The sequence below is a fragment of the Brassica napus genome, chromosome C6, assembly GCF_020379485.1.
Source record: "Brassica napus cultivar Da-Ae chromosome C6, Da-Ae, whole genome shotgun sequence".
Taxonomy (NCBI): domain Eukaryota; kingdom Viridiplantae; phylum Streptophyta; class Magnoliopsida; order Brassicales; family Brassicaceae; genus Brassica; species Brassica napus.
In genome coordinates, this window is record NC_063449.1 from 38,678,844 (window position 1) to 38,701,757 (window position 22,914).

Sequence of the window (22,914 nt, forward strand, 5' to 3'; positions counted from 1 at the left end):
AAACTAACGTAGAAGACTTAAAAACTAGCGGAGAAGACGCGGACGACTTCAATCTAAGTTGTCCAGACGACTAAACTATACGTCGTCTGGTCAACACAGAGGTTATTTTTGCAATTGACTTTGAAATCTGTTATTTCGGACGACTGAAAAATAAGTCGTCTACTATTGTTTGGCTAAAAAAAAAACTCCAGAAAAGCTAGACGACTTACATTTCAGTCGTCATAGGTTAGTTTTGCATTTGACTGGATAATTTCAGAAGTTTGACTTTTCTGGACGACTTACATTTCAGTCGTCTAGTGAAAATTAAAATAATAATATTTTTTTTAAAGTAGACGACTTACAGTTAAGTCGTCATAGGTTAGTTTTGCAATTGAAAAAAAAACTTCAAGATTTAATTATATACAGACGACTTATAATTCAGTCGTCCACGAGACGACTGAAATGTAAGTCGTCCAGGATTTACGACGTTTGACCAGAATCTCAGAAAAAAATCCTGGACGACTTACAAGTAAGTCGTCTGTGTATAATTAAATTTTGAAGTTTTTTTTTCAATTGCAAAACTAGCCTATGACGACTTAACTGTAAGTCGTCTACTTTTAAAAAAATATTATTATTTTAATTTTCGCCAGACGAGTGAAATGTAAGTCGTCTGGGGAAGTCAAACTTCTGAAATTATCCAGTCAAATGCAAAACTAACTTATGACGACTGAAATGTAAGTCGTCTAGGTTCTTTGGAAATTTTTTTGAAACCAAACAAAAACAAACGACTTAACTTTCAGTCGTCTGAGGTTACAGATTTCAAAGTCAATTGCAAAAATAACCTCTGCGTTGACCAGACGACTTCCAGGTAAGTTGTCTACAGCCAGACGACTTCCCAAGTAAGTCGTCTGACGAACAGATCTGGAAAAAAACTCGATGTCATACCTTAAATTGGTGAGATAAGTTCCTTAGCATACATAAGGCTTCTCCAAGCACACAGAATCACAAACGAAAGTAACCCACCCAGAATCGTTAGCTTCTATGACTCTATGAACCATAAAAAATTTAGAATCAAAATCTTGGGTTTTTTTAGCTCATTGTGGAGAGAAAGTGAGAGATATGTTGTGTTTAGTTCACAAGAATGGAAAAAGAAGAAGGATAAATCGATTTTGGGAGCATTAAGAGCTTCAAATGGGTTGTTCATGGTGGTTGTGGTATTGATGACAATGGCAATCTTGTAATTACTTGAAGATGATGAGGGTGAGAGAGTAAAAATGTCATTTTCGAAAAAAAAAAGAAAAAAAAAATTGATGGCATTTTCGTAAATTATATGAACTTGTGAGGTGAATAGGGCAAAACCAATTTTCAAAAAATAAGAGGTTAGTTTTGTGTTTGACTTTAAGTTATAGGTCAATTCTGCAAAAAACCCTTTTAAATTTTACATTTTATTTTTTGTTTTCTTATAATTATTAACCAAAGAAAATTATTATTTTTCATTTCAATTGGAAATATTATGTACTTCAAACTATTTTATTGAAAAAGCAATAAAAGATATAATTTGAGTTTAAATTGTAAAAGCTGATATAAACATTTTTTCCTAGTTTTAGCAATGTATTGCTTAATATGCTATTGTGTTCAGTTCTATAATTCTCAGGTTTGTTACTTGAGTGAGAAGTAAAACTTGTGTTGTTATGGTTTGTAAATGAATAAATCGGAACATTAGAGACTCATTTTAATATATTAAGAATTATTCAAATTTGTTTTTTATTGATAGGTCATATTAACAACAAAATTTTAAGGTTCCTTTATAATTTTAACTTTTTCATCTTCTTTTTGATTTTTCGTTCATATAAACAATTTCAAACTCTGCCACAAAATTGTTGTTGTTTTTATTGGTAGGTTGAATCAAGCTCATTGAATGAAGAAAAACAATGTGAGGCACATAATCATGAAAACACCATAGTTGAATAGGCACAATCAAAACATTCACTGACTTCTTTTTCTTCAGTTCAGCAAGTGAACCGTCAGACATCATTAGCTACAGGAAACAAATGTAGACAGTAACATACAAACACCATTGAAAGACAAAAAAGTAAAAAAGTCACAGAAGACAAACTCGTCAACATACCAAGGTGTGAGCTAAGGATAAAAAATAATTAAACTACACAATCACACAAATCAATTTAAATAAACAAAGTAACTTTTCTAGATAACAAAACTTTTACATGTTACGCTACATGTAATGGCGTTGACTGACAGATTGAAGCAAAATAAAGTAATTCTCATAGCATTAGAAGACAAAGTGATGACCAGATGAATCCGCGCTTGCGCGGACGTCGTTCTTGCGCTATGCAGACCCTGAAGTTGTGTCACAGATTACATCTCCTTGAAATCAATTTGCCCATTTTCAGTTGGTCCCTGGAAAACATAAACATAGAAAACGTAAGAGAAAGGAAAAAAAGGAAACAAATGGTATGGTTCTGTTTCGTTTAGAGGTCAATAATGGTGTAAATGCAAATTTTGAAATTAGAGACCCAAAACTTTAAATCAAATAACAAACTATACAAAAGACCACAACTTTCATTAAAAAATAAAGCAAACAAACTGAAACTGCATTGCTCACATTCGGTTTGGATTGTGTTATCAGCAAAACAGCGATTGAGAATTAGAAAACAAAAACCAGATGGTGAATCCTCTCCAGTGAAGCTTCATCTCCATCTTTTAAACCTCCAACAACCTAAACACCAGATCAAGAGCGTTCAAAAACCAAACCAATGATCTGAAACAGAGGAAATGAAATCATGAATCAAAAGTGGGAAACTTAACCAGTGATGGAGCTCAAACTCCTCCATTTCCCTCAACTCTCTCAACCGCTTGTTCTTCCTCGTTCCTATCAAACTCACAATATATAAAAGATCGAATATAAAAAGATCACAGACAACTCCCAAGAACACTTTTCAAAGAAAACTGAATAGAAGTCCAGTGATGCTTTGTACGTAGCAGGAGCAAGGCGTTCAGTGTCGTACCAAACATGGAAGATCAAAGCACAAATGACAGTAAAAAAACTATAGTAAACTGAGACGAAAGGCTATTACAAAGCTTTCACTAAAGATCTCTTCCCGGCGATTGAAGACCACCACGTTTAAGGCGACCTGCATAACTCTTTACTCTCTAGGCGGTTAGGAGTGATGAACCCTCAACGACAGTACCTATAGTTCGTAGAAGGATCTAATTATTTTATACATCGAAAACATGTAAATTAAGATAGCAAGACGTCACAATACATACCTATTGCGAGCTTCCCAAAAATGGATAAGCCTGAAAACAGTTTAGAGTCTCCACTGCCTGGTAAAACCTGTTCGAACAAAATCGCAGAAGAACCCTTACAGTTGTTTCAGACGATTGGCCGTTAGAAGTGATTTCCGGTGATCGGTTTGCCATGGCAAATTTCAGGAAAGTTTTGATGAATTTGAGGGAATGTGAAAACTTTGATGATTCTGAACGACAAAGAAAGAGGAGGTATCGGTTTTTATAGGCCCAAGAGGGAGGAGGTGGCGAGTTAATTAGCTGCGTTTCGAATTGGTTAGTAATCAAGAAGCTTTGAAAACAGATTCTCATTGTTGTTGCGGTTACGTCGGCGAAGAGGCAATCAGAACTTGGACCGTCTGACGATCGTTACAAATTAGGCTTGGATAAAACGAACAGGATAATATGGTCTACATGGGCTATAGGGTTTATATATTTCGGGCCAAATAGAGAAAACTTGTTTAAGCCTAACAACATCTTACAATGGCCCAGTACGATTTTCAGCAGAAATCAAGATGACGTGCCTTAATGATTGGTGGAGAATATTTGTGCTGGCGTGGACCCCTCGAAAAGCCTTAAAATTAGTCTTTTTTATATAGTAGTGATATTTTATTATTCTCCCATGTAGACATCATTACAAATAGAAACAACTAGAAATTAAGCAAAAATCGGTACAGCCATAAGATTAGCAGTTCGGACTCATCGGCCGCACAGCCAAGTTGTGGGCGCAACCTCCGGAGTCTTCCATCTTCGCTACCACACCAAGTTAATCCGGGAGGATGCATAAGCATTCCACTCTCCTCATAGTTGTAGCAATTGCAGTCTTTTAAGCGCATACATAACATTAAAAAGCATATCTCCACTAGTGGTCTAAAGCAACAACCGGAAATATGCTCGGTCTCTTTGGTGTTCTTTTGTGGTTGGAAGTCAAACCTACAAGAATTCCACTTTGTGGTTGGAACACTATAAATCACACAACATGATGCTCATATAATAATTTATAAATATTTTATTGACTTTCCGGAAAAGATTAAATGGCTATGGTTTTCTATTGGTGGTCATTATGCTTATGTGTGAGCTTTTGTATACCATCCCACGAGGTGCATCCATCGTCATATTTTCAACTGGGATGACACGTCAGTCATTCTGATTTCCCATTGAATATGCTGTTTGTGTGATTAGAAATCTTGTTTGAACCAATGTTTTTAAAACCGGACCGGAAACTGAACCGAAAATATTTTGGGTCACGGTTCAATATGGTTCGACCGGGTCAAACCTGGTTTAATAATATGGTTTAATATTTTTTTAGTATGTAAATATAAAAGTAATATTAGTAAACATGATGCATAGTTAAAATATAAATCAATTTTGAATATAAAATATTATAAATATAAATTAGTTTCTTGTTTATATGAATGGTTTATAGATTTTCGATAGTTTTAGTGGTTTTTATTGGTTTAATAACTTTGAAATATAATCCGGCTATGTGGCCGGTTCATGGTCGAACCAATTACTAGAACAACCCGGCTATATAACCGGTTCACGGTCGAACCCGGTCCAACCATCGGGTCGGTCCGGTTTTAAAAACACTGGTTTGAACTAATTATTACCAGGAAAATGGGCATTTAAGTTATCAACTATTTGAAATCAACAAGTTTAATATCAAACTATTATTTACATGATTTTATTCTCCGATTAATAGTTGACTTGACAAATTAATGACTAAAAAGATCAACCATTAAGTCATAAACGGCTCTCGTTAGTTTTTTATATCAATTATCCTCGTCACTTAACTTGAAAAACTAGAAATCTCCAAATTCAAACCCTAGCTTTGAGTGAAAATGATTTTCGGTGATAGGAAATGTGATTTCCGGTGATATTTGTTTTCGTAATTGGGCTGGATTTGCTCTCTTATCACCGAAAGTCGCCTTTGTCGTCGCTAAAAATCATTTTCATTTAAAGTTAGAGTTTGAATTTGGGGATTTTGAGTTTGTCATGTTGAATGGTGAGTATAATTGATATAAAACTAACGAGAGTCGTTTATGATTTAACGGCTGATTTTTTTAGTCACTAATTGGCCAAATCAACTATTAATTGGAGAATAAAATTATGCAAGTAATAGTTCAGTATTAAACTTGCTGATTTCAAATATTTGAGAATTTAAATGCCTATTTCCCAATTATTACCATATAGTTTTTTAAAAACTAGAAATGGTGATACATTAAGACGAAATTATCAGAATGCTACTCATAGATCTCTGGTATTCATGAAAGCATTACAAATTGATGTTGTTGGACTTCTGAACACATGAGATTTTTTTGTTGAAATAAATTATAAACTTACCGTCAACATATAGTGGTGTCAAATGATATAGAAAAGTGTTCCGTCGAAGTCGCAAATGTATGCCATTATCTAATTTAGTTCCGAGATTACTGTGCACTAAAACTATGTAATTTCGAGTGTCAACATACAAGTATAATAAAATCTAGAATAACAAATATATTTAATATATAGCAATGAATTTTGATTTCAAAACTCGTGAACCTTAAAAAATATTGTAATGAAATCAAGATTAAGATGACAAAAAAACATTGCAATGTGTTCGTATTAAGAACCATACATCAAAATGTAAACCATAGTAATATATAATCTCATAGAAATTATACCAATTAATTTGACAATGTGTTTATTTTTACCAATTAATTTTGAATTAAGAACTCATAGAAATTAACATAGCATTTGTAAATGTTATGTATCGACTTAACATTGAGATGATAAAAATGAATATTAAAAACTACGTTGATAATGGTAAACATAGGTTAAAGATATGAAAAAGTAGCCGGTTTCCATCATTCAAATCTAGGATTAAATTGAATTTTATTTCTTTTCTCATTAAAAGCCGAAATTCGTGCTTTAAACTAGTGACCAAGAGCCATTAGATTCGTATGATCACGTTTTATAACAGCCAATAATTTATTTATTCCATTTCTATAATTATTGAAACAAGATGAAAATAACCTACAACAATAACAACAATAGATATAATCAGAATATATATCTTCGTTTGAATTTATGTATAATTTTTATTTTTCAGTAAGGTCCAAAATAAGAGATGATGAGCTGGAAGTTTATCAAGAATAATAAGATTGTTCACATAATTGAAAAAGAAGAAAAAGAGAGCGTATGAAATAAAACAGATACGTTAATGATAGAGAAGCGAGAATCTTTGCTAAAGAGAAGATTATTCCCTAAAGGATTGGATGAGTGGCAAAGTATAGAGACATCTCTACTTGGTAGCATTCTTTCTATTTTTAGATTCGTCTTTTTTTATGTTTCTATTTTTATTTAATTTCTCCTCCACCCGATGGTAATAACTAAGAAATGGATGTTTACTTGTTCGGTTAGTTTGGTGGAGCATATTATCACAATTTATTTTCGTGACCGGACTTCCGCTACTATCACAATTGATTTTCGTTCTTATGTAAATTAGCAATTTAGCACGAATTAAATGGAAATCTACATGCATGGCTTTTGTATAATTTCAGCTCTATAATGCTAAAACTGTAAGCAAACCGAATATTAGATATTACTTTTATAGATTAAATTTATATTAATGCTACGTACACACTATGGTCTAGTTTTTCTTTCACTATGGTCTAGTTTTGTTATAGATTAAATACTATAAGTTCAAATATTATATGGTTTTGATAAGTTTGAATTTCGAAATATTGTGTAACCAAGAACATAATACTAAGAGTTCAAAACAAAACAAAATATACTATGAAAAATCATTTCAAATCTACTATTCAAATTTTCTGAGTAATATTACGAACGATTAAAGGTCAATTTTATAAACTCATCATTGAATAAATATATGGTCTAATTAGTGGCGATGGTCAAAAACGAAATCTCCCAAATTAGTAAGTTTATGCGTAGACGCAAACAGCGCCTCAACAAATGGATGGTTGATATTTCTTTTTGTAAAATAGATGGTGGATATTTCAAAAGTACAGTCATTAGCTTTTAATTCAATGCGGTTTTTCTTAAAAACATTCTTTGTCAGTTTGTCTACTGGTTTCATGGATAGATTACGTATGATATATTTATTCTTTCTATATCAAGTGCACCAAATATGCCATATGTGTGTCTATTATTGGAACTTGAAATTAAGAACGCTAGCTATATCACTTTTTACAACTTGCTTCTCTCGTTATTTCTTAAGTCTTATTTTGAGCTACACTGTAAGAAAATAAAGCTGTCATATTATTTAGTCCTATAATACGTGATATCTTTTTTTTCCCATGCATTATATCGTTTATAAATAAACAAAAAAAATTAACTTAAATGTTACAGCGAAATACTATTGATATCGTATTAGATTTATATTTTCCGATCATGTTATGACAAAAAGACCTAAAAGTAAATTTTAATATTATAAAATTTAATTTATATTTTAAATTATATTATATATATATATATATAAAAAATTCCAGAAGTCCAAATTGGAGATACAAATATCAAAAGTAAGATAAATTATTGTGTGCTAATTTATTTATCTTGCGTTTGTTTCTGTCTAAGGTCCGGAACACCTCTGGGTTAAATATATATATATAACAACTCTTCTAATAAGAAAGTCTTTCAAAATAATGTAGGCCACTCTTCTAAGTTCTAACGTAGATACAATTTTTACCAATTCGAAAAAGTTTGTTGCAAAAGCTAAAACAAAAACAATAAACAAAAAGGAAAAAGCTAATACCATTATTTGTACAATCAATGTATATATAGCCTAAAAATAAAAAGTTATTATAATTAAGTTAGTTACAAATATTTATATTTGTGTTCATTTACTGGTAAATCGTTTGGTACAAATTCTTCAAATCAAGACAAGTTGATTATCATGATTACACATCATAATTATTACCACAACTCATCTAATATTCGTTCATAAATGGGTATTTTTATACGAAATACTGTTCTTCTAAACTAGAAAAAGTTCTGTTAATTAATTTCCAACACAGATTTCGCTGTTATTTGCACTCTTTTATGTATAAACAATACACTTGTAAATATGGTGGAGAGATATTTTATTTATTTTGAGTCACAAGTCGAAAGGTATATATATAATTAAAGGATATATAAAAATATTATTGGCTACCAAGTGGGTGCGATATAATCTGGAATATTATCAGTCTAGCTATTGGAATACATAAAAGAAAGAAAATAATAATTATGGAATAAGAAGACAATATGTGAGTACGTAGAATCAGTTTTGGATTCTCGTACATCACTGTATACAGGAAAAAGATTGCGGTGATGAGCTCTCCGACCCGAGTTAAACCGACTCCCAAGACACTATATATATACGTGACATGTAGAGGGCTAGTTCATAAGATAGAAGAACCAATAAATAAATCAGAAACAACCTGTTTGTTTTAGATCAGAGATGTCTGTAAATAACAGAGATCCTCTTGTGGTAGGGGGAGTGATAGGGGACGTTCTTGAACGGTTCACAAGATCAATCGATCTAAGGGTTACATACGGCCAAAGAGAGGTGACAAATGGGTTGGATATAAGGCCTTCTCAAATTCTCAACAAGCCAAGAGTTGAGATTGGTGGAGAAGACCTAAGGAACTTCTATACTTTGGTTCTTACACTTAAACTCTCTGTTTCTTATTTCTTCTTCATTGCTTCATTACTCTTCTTCTTTCATGCAATTTACCTTGGCCACGCTGATACACAAAGAGACCTTTAGTGAAATCTTTCTCTCGTTCTGTTCTCTTACGATTTATTGGTTGTACTTCTAGATATACCATAGCAGTAAGTATAATGCTTTTTTACCTTTTACCATGAAGATGAACCCATGAGCATTTCACCAAATGCCAAAGTCAATGTAAACAGTTTTATATTCTACCAGAATTCTTTTCTTTCTTGGTCTCTTTTCTAAGTCTCAGATGTTTCTTTTCAGAAACTTTTTTTGCCAAAAGGTTTTCATTTTTTCCCGAAACTTTTTGCATACTAATGCTTTTAGTTTGGGTAAGAATCTTGGGGATTTTCTTAGTTCCTTCAATAATTTAGATTAGTAAATTTTATAAGAAATGTTACAATACTCTTAAAAAGGCAAAAGTATATGGGTTCGAATGTTTAAAATATAATAATCAAGAAAATGGATGGCCATTTAACAAATATATTGATGAATATTTTGATCTCTCTTGTGGTATTTGATGCCTGTTGAATAAGTATATTCAAGTTACTCTTTTAAATACACTGCCTATATATACATGTAGCTAAAACCTACCGTTTTTTGGACTAGTAGCTACCTACGGTTTTCTATTCATTTTTCTTCTTCTTTCCTGTGTTATCTCATTTCTCAAACTTAATTATGCTTTCTTCATCAGTTTGAGACTGATACTTATATATATTTGTTTTTACCAAAAAAAATCGTCTTATTTGTAACGTATTTTAATGTTGATGGGTTTAATGAAGGTTATGGTGGATCCAGATGTTCCAAGTCCTAGCAACCCGCACCTACGAGAATATCTCCATTGGTTTGTGAACTAGATCACCTCTTTTATCCATCTTTTTGTTATATCCTCACACAATTTTGCTTTAATTAGATATATATATATATATATATATATATATTTACACAACTAGACATGGAAAAATGATAAATATATTAATTGGAGACTTTAAATTTAGTAATTCACTGATAACAAAAGTAAATTATTTGACGTTTAATAGACGAGGACTACATGTAGAATCAGCTTTAAGAAAGCGGTTTATCAATTTGTCTCCTAACAAAGCCCAAACACCATAGGCTAAACTGAAGAGATTCCGAAAACTTAGCATGCTATATGTATACAATATGTATATATGTTTTCTTAAACAAGCTACACAATAAGCCTATTTGTACAAACATTTCGTTTTCAACTTTAAAGTTGTTTGTACATTCTTAGCCTGATGACGTAGCTTTGTGACTTGAAGTTAGTAGGACCAGGTATCCTGTTATATCACAGCCACCTCTTTTTAGTGTCGCTTTATATATTTTTATTTTTATCTACTAGTCTTTTTATCTACTAGTGTTACAAAAAATATCTATTAGTCTCGCTTTAATTAAAGCATTAACCATATTACATATACTATATTGTTAAAGTATGCATGCACCATACCAAACTTTCAATGATGCTCTTTGAATATTCATTGATGCATGTTTTGGAGTCACTTACACAGTTACACCGAAGATCTATTGCTTTTACAATCACAATAGAACTATAGATCTCATTAGCACCGACCTATTACGATATTATATCTTTCTTACAATCTTTAGTTTAAGTAGCATTTTAATATGGGTTGGTACAATTTCGTAAAAGGCTATATGGATACTCTCATTACAGGTTGGTGACTGATATCCCTGCGACAACTGGAACAAACTTTGGTGAGTTTTATTCCATAGATTGATGGCTATATATGCGGTTGATAGAACCAATGTATATATATGTTTGATGGTTGTTTTCGCAGGCAATGAGATTGTGTCTTACGAGAATCCAAGGCCCACCTCGGGAATTCATCGTATCGTGCTGGTGTTGTTCCGGCAGCTCGGGAGGCAAACGGTGTATGAACCAGGGTGGCGCCCACAATTTAACACTCGTGAGTTTGCTGCGCTATACAATCTCGGCCTTCCCGCGGCTGCGGTTTACTTCAATTGTCAGAGGGATAATGGCTGCGGAGGACGAAGATGTTAGATCGATGGGCTTCTTCCTTAGATCAATTGACTTTACACGCCCTAATGAGATTAAAACATCTATAGTACTATAATAAGTATTTTTATGATACGAGTAATGAACGGTGATAATGACTACAATAGTTTAAAATGTATTAATAAATCAGAGGGGGGAACAAATGAGAGTGTTTTTACTTAAATGGTGTGTGATGCAATATTTTATAGATTCTACATGAAATAGAAGTGTTATATAGCTACAAGCCTACAATAGATATACTTCATTTTAGTTTGATGCAATCATGCAACCGTATCTTAACATTCGGAAAACATGGACTAGAAAAACAACCAGTGGCAGTAGAATCTGCTTTTTGTTCTACTTTTGAGTTCATCTTGGTGATCACATAATACACTTTCATCATATTTATATCTATAAACTTGTTGGAAAAATATTGAGTTTGTTTGTTTCTAAGCCAAGAGATTAGTGTGGCCTTTATAATAGAATAAATAAAATGGCAACAAAAATTAAGTTTTTAAACAAGTAAAATATGTCAGTCAATTTATTCACTTTTCCCTATATACACTGAATGTAAGAAATGAGTATCGAATAATTAAAAATATATATAATAAAGGACAACACGTATATTCCCTTTGTTTTTAAATGGAGTATATATATATATATATGTTTTAGAAAATAAATTAATTCATAAAGGTAGATATTTCTATTTTCTAAGCAAAGAAAACTGTGTAACATTCTATTTCCCATCCCTTATTTACAAATACCACAAGACCGTAATAATACATAAAGTAACTAAAAATTAAATAAGTTTCAATTATTTAATTTGTTTTTAATAAAACACCAGCCATACAAGATCTTACAAGAATCTTATGCTCGTAAGCATCCGCGCTTATCTAAACCAAAAATTGTAACAGAAGAAGAATTTGCATCCCATAAAAAGTAATAGGAGATTTTCAACAAAAAAGAAAAGGAGAGGGTGGCAATGAAATTTGGAAAAGAAATAGATAGAATGTTGTCTAAAGATTGATAGTTCGATTAGTGCATGTGTTCCATCACTAGACTTTTTTTTTTCCTTGGGCCTTCTGGGGACTTGATCATTCATTGTCGTATGTCAGTAACCAACAGAAAAAAAAACAATTGGTCCAATATTTTCAGATTTCCACCACCATACGGACAGTCTTGTCAAACAAATCAATACACTCCTCGTGTATGTTACGTCCACAGAGATTTTTTTTGGAACCACATCCACAGAGATATTTATAGATTTGAATAGTTGAGAATGTAATGCCTCGATTTCTTTTTAGTAGTGGGTCCATAAAATTTTAGTTGCTATTGGTTTATTTTATTTTATATAAGTTTGAAAACTAGTTCAATATGCTCAAAAAATTCGTAAGATTTGTCGTTTATGTTTTTGTAGTCTTAGACTTTTGTTGTCTTTGTAAATGGTGTCAAATCTACAAACCTAACTACTACATGGTTTGGTTCATGGATTCTAAGATCTATGTAATCCGCGTACGAGACCTCTTTTTTTCCGTTCTTCTCCTATTATTTGACCTAGATTTCGTCAAACTTCTTTGACGATTTTCTTGAAACAATTGACCGGTAATGACCAGTATGAAGTTTGCCCTTACTTCTTCAATAGCGCAAACTCGTGTTGAAACCTCGCTTAAGGCGACAATCAAGACACGCTGATCTCCAAGTCATCACTGCGTGGCCCTAACTACAATGAATGGTCCACCAATTTACGACTGTCAATGAAATCATCTCCGCTCGTTACATACTCTATGTAGTATCTAAGTAAATATAATATTATTATTATTATAATAATTTGATTATCTAATTAAATTTGAAATAATAAAAATAAAGTTATCAATCATGATGTGACAAGTGTCAAATAAATTCTCAAAATTTGTTTTCGGATATCTCAAACAAGAATTTTCTCTAATACAAGTTCTATCTCTTTCTTCTTCTAATAATAAATTTTATTTTTTTATGATTAGGTATCCATCTAAATACTGTCGATAATGCTGTCCTAAAGCCAAAAAAAAAAAATGGATATGCATATGAATCAATACCTCAACCCACTAAAAATTCAGAAGAGTTCCGAAGATTGGACTGCTAACAACATGGTCTCCTGGATGAAATTGGCGAATGCTGAAGGCATATTGACTTTCATGACTCACATCAATGAATAATGCTCATGAGCTTTGGACACATGTCCTGAAACATTTTGGTGTTAAAAACGGACAACATGTTCAACGTGCCAAAACATAGTTGGCAAACTGTTGATAAAAGGGAATCACAACTGGGGCATGCTACAGAAAGCTCTTGATGATGTGGAGGAGTTTGGCCGACTATCAAAGGGCCAAAACTATGGAAGAAGTAAGAAAAGAGCATAAGGAAGATAAGCTATACCAGTTTCTCATGGGCTTCGATGAAACATTGTACGTACATAGCTATGAAGTCGTCCATATTGTCGCCTGTTCCTTTGCCTACACTTAAGGAAGCTTAGACAGTGTTCTGATTCAAGATGAAGAATCAAAACTTGAGTCGTAGGAATGAAGAGCGAGAAGACATTGTGAGTTTTGTTGACAGACTGGTTCTGCGATTGGAAGATATAGGAGATGCGTTACCCTGCACCACGCCCATCAAATAAGGGATTCATCCCACTTACTCGACGCTGATCAGCTCAACACTCGCACTCGGCTCAGAAGCTCTGCTTTACTCGGCGCCACGAGCTTGGTCCACAAGCTCGGCTTGATCGCCCGACTGCTCGGTCTGGAAGGCATGTCTTAGCCCATTAAGTTTAACCGAGACCTAGGATGAACATAAGAAGAGGTTTAACTATAAAAAGGAGGACAGGAGCAGCCAATCAGAAGGAGATAACTTGAACACACACAGAGACTAACGGCTCTTACATTTCTCACCGACTTGTACTCTCCCGCTAGCTCATAAGAGCATGCACCGGTTACTTTCCGTTTGTTCACGCAATCTCTGTAAGCCGTTATTTTCTTCTGATCAATAAAATACTTTCAAAATAACCCACGGTCGAATTTTGACTTTCCGTACCAATTCTGACTACACTCAGATTCTAACAGAAGAAGAAGAAACAATGGGAACAGAAATGGTGTTGGTCGTGGTTCGGTTCAATCGAACTACATATCTGCGAATCACGCTTCTCCAAAGCCTAAATAGTGAGCATGTGAAATATTTTGTCCATGCTAACCCAATCGACGATATTTTATTGATTAGATTTGTTCATTCATCTATTATCCACTTTAACTTGTCCATGAATATACCAAACAAAAAACCATATGTTCTCATATCAACTCATATAAAAAAGCTGTTCTTGAAGAAACCAATAATGTTGATAACAAAAAAAAAAATGTGTCAAGAAACTTATTGGGATAGATTTTTAGTCATACTATATGAATTTTACTTTCCAGTAAACAGAAATATGAATCGTGAAAGTGAGCTAACACACAAAAGAACAAACAATCTCAAGGCTTGGTTGGCTCATTCGCCGCCTCCTCAGCTGCTTCTTCAGCATCTTCAATCTCGCTAGCTAACTTCACCAAATCTTCCACCAGAATTTTGCCATCTAAAAGAGATAGAAAAAAAAGAAGAGCTTGCATCAAGTTGAGAAGTTAAGGCAATGGAAGAAAAAAGAAAAAAGAGTTGTGACCTTTATCCTTAGAAAGATTCTGAATAAGCTCTTGAATTCCCTCTTTGCCCAATGTGTCCTTTAAGTACATGGCAGCCGATGCAACTTCATCTGGACTTACCTTTCCATCATAGTCTCTGTACATACAAAATTGTACTTATAAATTATTCCAAGGCCCCGAGAAACAAAATCTGAAGGATGATTGATTTTACACAGACCTGTCCAGGAGTCTCCAGCGGTTTCCAATCTTGTTATCGACGTCATCTATTTCCTTTTCGAGTTTCTGGAGCATTGACTCAACCTAAAGATGGAAAGGTAGATGAAGATGAGACTTAATAAGACTTTCCATAGTTTATGACAGATAGTAAGAAATAGACTTTGTTGTTACCCTATCTAACAGTGCAGAAGAAGTTTTATCAGCGATTGCTTTCTGTGCACTTCGGTCACTATCTTCTCGAGCAGCTAAGTAAGCTTTCCTAGCTTCTTCCTCATCGTCTGTGCCACCTTTCTCTACCATGCTGTTGTATAGATCTACCTGTAATATAAATTTTATTCAGAAGAAAGTAAGATAAAAATCTAGAAGGCAATGCAAATCAGATTTTACCTCCTTTTTAACTAGTTTGAGGAACTCTTCACGCTCCATGCTAACAGACTGGGATCCATGGTCAAAAGAAACGATAAGCATTAACGGTTTTCTTTACCTCTGATAGTAAAATAAATGGAGAGTGTGGTAAAAGTCTTCATACAGATGCGGAAGCTAAAACTGCCAATGCACGGCTGAGCTCACATAGCTGCTCATGTTTCTCAAGAGTTTTCGCTATCGCTTGTTCATTTGCATCTTTAGCTGTAGAAGCCAGCATCTCATCCAACGCTACATCTTTTTGGCTTGAAGCAGACTCTTTCATCTTTGCCATTTCCTCCTCTTCTTCATCCTCTTCCTCCTACATTCAATTGAATCCCAACGTAAGCAAGAAAAAAATTTCCTGATAATATCTCAGCAAGTTCACACATGCAAGAAAAAAACTTCCAAGGCTCCACGGATAAGAGAAACATAGTTTCCTCAATCATGCATTTACTTTGGTAGGAAAAGAAAAAGAAAGACCTTGATTAATTCTTCTTGCATTTCTAAGTACTCTAACTTCCTCTTCCTTTCTGATACAGAATCTTCTGATGACAGAGCTGTGACCCCAACTGTGTCCAGAACCTCGTCTGGCAGAGAAGAGAGAGTAGCTTGAACAGCCTCTTCCGGCTTGAGTTTCCCAGACATCGAGAAAGATCTGAAAGACAAGTGCGGGAATGTCATTTCAAGTATATATGTCTATTGAGTTGCAGGACACGCTTACCTAGAGAGAATTAAGAGGGACGATGGAACTGAATGGTTAAGGGACAAATCCAGCCAGTCAATTAACTGCAAAAAAGTGATTTGCAGATCAGAAATCACCTCCTCTAGTTTAACTTCTAAAACAACACATGTACCAAACACAAGATCATTCTTCTTGTTCACAAAGGGTATCATTTGTTTAATACCACCTCCAGAAAACACTGCATGCTGAATAATATTTATAAACGAGCAATAACCTGCTGTCTCATTTCTTCAACTGAACCTAATTGAAGCATTCCTCTGTATCTGCAAGCTTGGCGAAGTTCAGCTTCTGAAAGAGACTCCACACCCTCAGCTTTGATCAACTTATCGTCCTTTTTAATCCTGCGAAGTCCAAGGAATGGCATTGCCCAATGGTTATGTGGAAATGAGAAAATAGATTTAGATGCGTGAATATATTGAAGCCCACAGTCCACAGAAGTCTTCCGATGTCACCAAAAACTGAGAAACTGTTGTAGGACTCATTGTTCGATACTTGAGACGAGAAAAATGGCAATATAAACAGTGTGTTGAACTTACTCCTGTAATCTTTTCCGAAGCATATAACGCAAGTATGCATCCGTTCCGAATGGGCTAATACCCATGTATTTGCACATATTTACCAATCGAGGCCTGCAGTTAAGAAAATTATATATAAGCAAAACAAGCCAAGAGAGAATTAGTATCGTAATATATACAATTTTGACTAATGCGTAACCTGTTAATGTTATCCAATGTAAGCTCATCATTGAATAGTTTAGCAAAACCCAAAATTTCATCATTTGAAACACCAACTCCTCTTCTGACCTGTACAATTGATTAACGAAGGTATCAGTCCATCTTGAAGAAACAGGAGGAACTCAACTGTACAAGTTAACAAGAAAAGCGAACCTTGTTCATGAATCCATCTAGATCTTCTGCTGTCTTTTTTATCTCTCCACTGCGCGAGGTTTGGACTTCCTTTGCCATTTCTTTCACAGTATCTTGGAGAAACTTTGCATACTCCATCCTTGCATTCAGCCTTCTTTTTAGTGCCTCCTGAAAAAAAAAAGTTCCAAGAATTTTAGCATCTAACTTGACAAACAGGAATGAGTAAATGTGAGACGATATAAGATAAAAAAAAATCATACTTCCCAGATCAATGTAGCTGAAGATAGTAAAATATAAATATGATTTGTGTTTCTTTTAGCATTAATAAACTCAACTTCTTTGCTCTGCTCTTCCTAAATTTGTATACTAGTTTACTATCAGCAGTGAGTAGCCTTAATACTCTACATCAGTTTCAAACAAAACAAATTTCAGAAATCAGATGTTAGCATGTGTTCAAAAGATTGCAATGCTTCTAGGGAAATAGATCAAGGTATCAACCGTTGGCTATGATAATATCAGCCACTCCAAATCTCAAAACAGTCACAGCCTTACATTAATGTTCAAACCAATCTCATGACGAATAAAAATCAATATATGGGTCCTAGGCCAGTCTTAAAGATGTAACTGGCAATACTAAATCGTTTTAATGTTGGTATATGCAAATCTTCCTTCTGAACCTCAAGTGTATTACATAAACAAAAGGGTATATCGATGGTAGATCTATTTTCATAAACAATCGAATAAGGCATTATCTTGAGAATGGAAGAGCCAGAACATGAAAATAGTCATGCAAAATCTTCCAGTCGGTAAGTAAAGAATTCTCACGACATATAAAGAACAGAGAAGATTTATTTAACAATACCTCTTCTTTCATCTTGTCCTGGAAAGTTGACGGAAGCATGTTTGGAAACAGCTTCAAAGCTACTGGTAGCAAGAACTCCATGAACGGGACAATAATGAAAACTGCAACCGGGACTAATCTAAAAATGTCGGCAGTGGTTCGAGTGAGTTGCTGTCGTTCCCTCCTAGAGAGACCTTTCCCGTTAGCAAGTTTAACAAGCAGCCTAACACTAATCCTGACATCAGCCCAGAGCAGCTTTGTCCCCAGCCAGTAGTGTTGCAAGGTAGATTTAAATTCATCTTTCCAGTGGCGAAGCTTGATGGCCCAGTCCTCCCTGCAAAAACAGATCATATGTTAAAAATAACAACAAAATTCCATCAAATACAGCTCAAAAGCCACAATCCTGACCTGCTCATGGATGCAATAGCTCTCAAAGCAGGACCTATTCCAAGAAGAAACGCCCTCACACGCTGCATAATAGATACATCAGATTTTTGCGATTCTTCCAATTTCTTCGCTTTAGCTTTAGCTTTAGCCAAACTCAGCCCCTCCACTGCTTCATCACACTCCTCCGGAGAGGCTTCTTTGCTTTGCGAAGTAATCTTTTCTCCCTTTTTATCATCATCAGGCTTGTTGGCCGTCGCCACAGAAGACCACAAAGACTGTTGAACCGATCTATACCCCAACGGGTAAGAAAACTCTAACTTTCCAACTCCTCCGTTACTAAAATTAGGAGACTGAAGCAATCGACTTGTATGAAACCCATCCAGTGAGATGAAAGACTCTTTATTCTTGAGAAAAGAGAGCAATTTGGAATCAGGTTTTCCAGAATCCAGACCCCTAATGCTCTCATATCCTTGACGCTCAACGCTTGAAAGACATTGGATCGTGTTAAACTGTTCACTAAGAGACTGGACGATGTACTTCCTTCTTCGGAGAAGCGCTCTTGAAGCCATTTTTTGCAAGTAATGTTTAAAGCTCTATACAGTATGAAACCAGCTAGCTACATACCATCAAAAGCCGAACTCTAAAATGTTATCTGCATAGTGATTATACACAAACTACAATTGATATTCTATACAGATTATATGATGATTAATCACAATAATTTCAATACTCCATGATAGATCATTCCACAAAATGACGAAACAGTTCAGATTTTCACTAAAATCGCATTAGCATATGAGATCATCCTCGTTCACTGGGCAAAGCATTTTATGAACACTAAGTACGAATCCGAAACGCTATCCTTAACAATAAAACGGAAATCACACATGAAGAATTGATTGATTGATTGCGATGAAACTAAGATGATGAGAGAAACAAGAAATTCATCAATGGAGACGATTGATTCTTCCGACTTACATCTACAAAGAGGAAGGATCGATCAAACGCGCGCGAGAGAGAGAGAGAGAGAGAAACTGGAGGATAGCTCGAGCTTCAAATGAATCGCGTCGTGACTCGTCACTCAGCCCTGAGAAGAATGATTCAACGTGTTTCTGCTGATTTTGACCGTTTTGTTTCGGGTCGGGTCGGCTCCTATCCGAAATTACAAATAGTCAAATATCTTCTACCCGGCTCCGGATCTCTCTCGGATGTTTTGTGAATATTCTTCTTTTTTTCCTTTTTTTCTTTTGCTAATGAATATTTATTTTGTATTGTGAAAAGTATACGGTCGACATATAGTACTAGACTTTACTTTTGTGGTATTACATGAATTAAAAAAAAAATCAATTGTAGCACTAAAAATATTATTATGAAAAAGAGCAATCCCAAAATAATATTTATTAAATTAAATTGTTCACAATAATTTTTTTTAAAAAAAATTTGTGGTAAACTGTCTAGTTTAAAAAATCTCAAAAACGATTTTCTAAAAAAAAAAATTCAGAAAACATTCGTGAATTTGTTTGAAACCCTCTTAAATTTGAGTTGCATAAATAAACATACATTTTAGAAATATATATATTAGGAGTTTGGCAGAATAATTATATTTATTTGATTTTAAAAATATTATTGAAGTGTTCTGGTCTTTATTTGTTGTCAAACATATTTCTAACATTCTACTATTTTAATTATTATCAAATCGTATTTTTTAATGCGTCTCACAGTTTTCTTTTACCTAGTGGTTGAAAGACTAATGTGTCTCTGATTTAATTTTTTTTTGCATGAGGAAATAAATTAGTTCAATTTGTTTATTTCCATTTTATTTAACGTGTAATCTCGTTATTTTATCTTCCTGTGGTTTAAATTGATATTCTTGTACATCATGTTGTTTTGTGCAGCCTTTGTTAGTACTGATGTATACTATGCCATGTTATAATTACAGACACTTGTCCGTGAAAATCACGTGAGTAGTTTAGTATGCATTTTTGGTGGTATCGATTATTGAAGAGGAGGTGTAGCCTACTTAGAACATGATTAATGGAAGGTTCTTAGGATGAAATTTTTAGCGTAATACAAGAAATTGTCTCTTAACTTTTAAATAAAGAAGCTAAGAACATGTTCTTAAATAAGATAATCTCATCCTAATAAGAACTCACTACAAGAAAACGCGCCGATTGCAAGGAAAAATTGCGAGCGAAAATTTTCCTTGCAAATTTGCGACAGATTTGCAACGGAATTGCAAGAAAAATTATTTTGCTCGCAAATCTCTCGCAAATTTGCGAGGAATTTGCGAGAAAATTTTTTTCTCGCAAATTTGCGAGAGATTTGCGATGGAAGTTACAGCGTCCTCGCAAATCCCTCGCAAATTTGCAATGAAACATTTCTCTCGCAAATTTGCAAGGGATTTGTAAGAATTTTGTATGTCTATCTTGTTTCCTCACAGCTCCCTTGCAAATTTGCAATAGATTTGCAAAGAACTTGCATGGTATGTACATTTTATCATTTTTCTCCCAAAATCAAATAAAGTTAATAAAAAATTATTAATTAAAATATTTAGTGTTTAACAAGTACATCGATGAATATTTTTGGAAATTTAATCAATATCAGTCAACTAAATATTTACGGGATAAATATTTTCTGACACTTAAAACTAATATTACAAAGTACTAAACATCAAAACTCTATAATTTATACAATAAATACACGTCAAAGAAGTTTCCAAAAAAAAATTGAAACAAAATTTCACGTCAATTGTTTTTTCGAACAACAAATACAAAATACATATTAGTCCAGCAAAAATATACCAATACCCCAAACGAAACCCTAAACTCATTGACTTATGAATTTGCAAGGAATTTGCGAGGGATCCCTCGCAATTCCATTGCAAATCTCAAATTTGCGATGAATTTGCAAGGGAATCCTCGCAATTCCCTTGCAAATTCATTTTTTCCCCAATTACTCAAAATTTAAATAAAATCTAATTTTTATAATATATATATATAAAATATCTCAAACTATATACCAAATTTAAAATTTTACATTATACATTTCAAACATAAATAAAAATACTAAACAACACAAAAAAAAAATCACTAATCTTAACTCAAACACTATATCTCAAACCCTAAAATCTATGTATAAACTCTATACCCCAAATCACTAATCTAGACATTAAATCATTTATAATGTTTAAAATGTACATCGAAAAATATTTTCCGAAATTTGATTAACTATTGTTATGAACTTAAGTCTCAAGCCTTGATTTGCGCAATTTCCATTGCAAATTTGCAAGAGATTTGCGAGAGACTCGTTTTGAACCGAATCAATAACACTTGATTTGTTATTACAACTAATTAACAGCAAACCCTTATAACTTATATAACTCAAATACGTAAACTAAAAGTTTGGAAAATGTTAAACATATTAATAAACTAGTTTATAAAGCCAAAATATAATCAAACACATCCACTAAATTATCTACCATTAACTAAAATGTTTTAAATTTTTTAAAAGTAAAACTCTCATTGGTCAATGCATAGATGCAATCTATGACCATTGATTAAACTTGAATCAATGGTTCAGATGTTGTTTCGTTTCAATATCCGCCTCTCCTCCTCATTGGTGGAATATCTAAATGCAAGGATTGTAATCTGTGTCCATTGATTAATTTTGAATCAATGGTCCAGATGCTTTTTTTTAATCTTCTGCTCTCCTCCTTTCACGTCCCGTAGTCTCCTCCTTAACACTTCTTCTTGCTTAACTCTTCCTCATCTGCAATTCTTCTTCTTTATTTCCTTAGCATCTCATAATCTAGTCTACAATTTCTTCTTATCTCTCATCCTTCACGAGCCTTTAACCGTTCATCTTCTTTTCCACGCCTCCCTTCCTCATGTACGAATCCAGATCTCCTCCTTTGATGTACTGCCAAATTCGTGAACGCCTCCCAAATCTGAAGCTCGCTCTTCTTCACTGAATTCTCCCGCCTTTCCTCACTCACCGCCTCTGACCAAGTCCCTGAAATCTGTAGTTTTCGCCGTTGTTCGTGACTCTTGCCGGTGATGAAGAAGAAGCAAGGATAGAGACATGGGAAGGACATCGGCCGGCGTCTTTTTTTTTTATTAATTTTTTTTTTCTTTTTTTTTTAAATTAGGTGTGAGGTGCCAACAAAAAAAGAAATAAAAAAAAAGTTGTAAACCGGTTTAATATATAGGAATATGTATCTGTAAATTTATAATATTCATAATATATTCTCATATGTAGACATATTCACATATATATACAATTAATATATTTTTCGGTAAGAGTGAAATTATTTGTTAGTTATATATATGCTATATATTTATTTTATTTTTCAATTTCATAATTTTTTTTAAAAATATTTTTCAAGAAATTGCGAGGAAACTGCGTTTCTTAAATCTATCGCAAATTTGCGAGAAATCATTTTCCATCGCAAATTTGCGAGGAAACATCTTCCGTCGCAAATTTGCGAGGAAACATCTTCTGTCGCAAATTTGCGACAATGGATTTGCGAGGAATATGTTTTCCTCGCAATTTCCTTGCAAAGCGCGATTTGCAAGAGAATTGCGACGGTTTTTTCCCTTGCAACAAACGTGTTTTCTTGTAGTGACTTCTCATTAACCATGCTCTTAGAACATGATTATTGGGAGTTGTTAAGGTAGACTTCTTAGCAGAATATAAGAACACGTCTCTTAACTTTTAACTAAAAAAACTAAGAACCGGCTTTTAACCCTCCAATAATCATGATCTTATAAAC

The 22,914-nt window shown here is 33.7% G+C and overlaps 2 protein-coding genes and 1 long non-coding RNA gene across 4 annotated transcripts; 1 reads left to right on the plus strand and 2 right to left on the minus strand.

The window, feature by feature from the left end:
* Positions 1-2,033: 2,033 nt before the first annotated feature.
* LOC125588639 lies at positions 2,034-2,724 on the minus strand. Its single transcript, XR_007324768.1, has 2 exons — positions 2,660-2,724; positions 2,034-2,397 (listed from the first exon to the last, which is right to left on the minus strand). It is a non-coding gene; the product is annotated as an uncharacterized LOC125588639 (long non-coding RNA).
* A 5,933-nt stretch (positions 2,725-8,657) lies between these two features.
* Positions 8,658-11,258, plus strand: LOC111207300 (protein FLOWERING LOCUS T). The gene is made up of 4 exons (XM_022705248.2): positions 8,658-8,929; positions 9,769-9,830; positions 10,680-10,720; positions 10,804-11,258. The coding sequence occupies exons 1-4, from the start codon at positions 8,729-8,731 to the stop codon at positions 11,025-11,027; spliced, it is 528 nt and encodes a 175-aa protein (XP_022560969.1). The 5' UTR covers positions 8,658-8,728; the 3' UTR covers positions 11,028-11,258.
* A 3,093-nt stretch (positions 11,259-14,351) lies between these two features.
* On the minus strand, positions 14,352-19,357 carry LOC106426276 (mitochondrial proton/calcium exchanger protein). Of its 2 annotated transcripts, none has more exons than XM_013866995.3 (15): positions 19,122-19,357; positions 18,165-18,795; positions 17,778-18,090; positions 16,937-17,083; positions 16,764-16,852; positions 16,586-16,678; positions 16,264-16,390; positions 16,029-16,093; positions 15,788-15,962; positions 15,432-15,626; positions 15,290-15,337; positions 15,074-15,220; positions 14,904-14,986; positions 14,707-14,822; positions 14,352-14,622 (listed from the first exon to the last, which is right to left on the minus strand). In XM_013866995.3, the coding sequence occupies exons 2-15, from the start codon at positions 18,710-18,712 to the stop codon at positions 14,522-14,524; spliced, it is 2,247 nt and encodes a 748-aa protein (XP_013722449.1). In that variant the 5' UTR covers positions 18,713-18,795; positions 19,122-19,357; the 3' UTR covers positions 14,352-14,521. The 2 variants fall into 2 exon arrangements, with proteins under 2 accessions (XP_013722449.1, XP_013722450.1); XM_013866996.3 differs by having other exon boundaries at positions 18,165-18,759; positions 19,122-19,278.
* Between the last annotated feature and the right edge of the window lie 3,557 nt (positions 19,358-22,914).

Bases quoted from the DNA above. Each gene is read 5' to 3' on its own strand.
- LOC106426276 (XM_013866995.3), bottom strand. From the start codon at position 18,712: ATGGCTTCAAGAGCGCTTCTCCGAAGAAGGAAGTACATCGTCCAGTCT. The intron at 15,627-15,787 runs GTCTTTCTTTTT...AATTGAATGTAG, and splicing joins TGCAAGAAGAATTAATCAAG to GAGGAAGAGGATGAAGAAGA. The intron at 14,987-15,073 runs GTAACAACAAAG...TTCCATCTTTAG, and splicing joins CTTCTGCACTGTTAGATAGG to GTTGAGTCAATGCTCCAGAA.
- LOC111207300 (XM_022705248.2), top strand. From the start codon at position 8,729: ATGTCTGTAAATAACAGAGATCCTCTTGTGGTAGGGGGAGTGATAGGG. The intron at 8,930-9,768 runs GTTCTTACACTT...GGTTTAATGAAG, and splicing joins TAAGGAACTTCTATACTTTG to GTTATGGTGGATCCAGATGT. The intron at 9,831-10,679 runs GTTTGTGAACTA...CTCTCATTACAG, and splicing joins CTACGAGAATATCTCCATTG to GTTGGTGACTGATATCCCTG.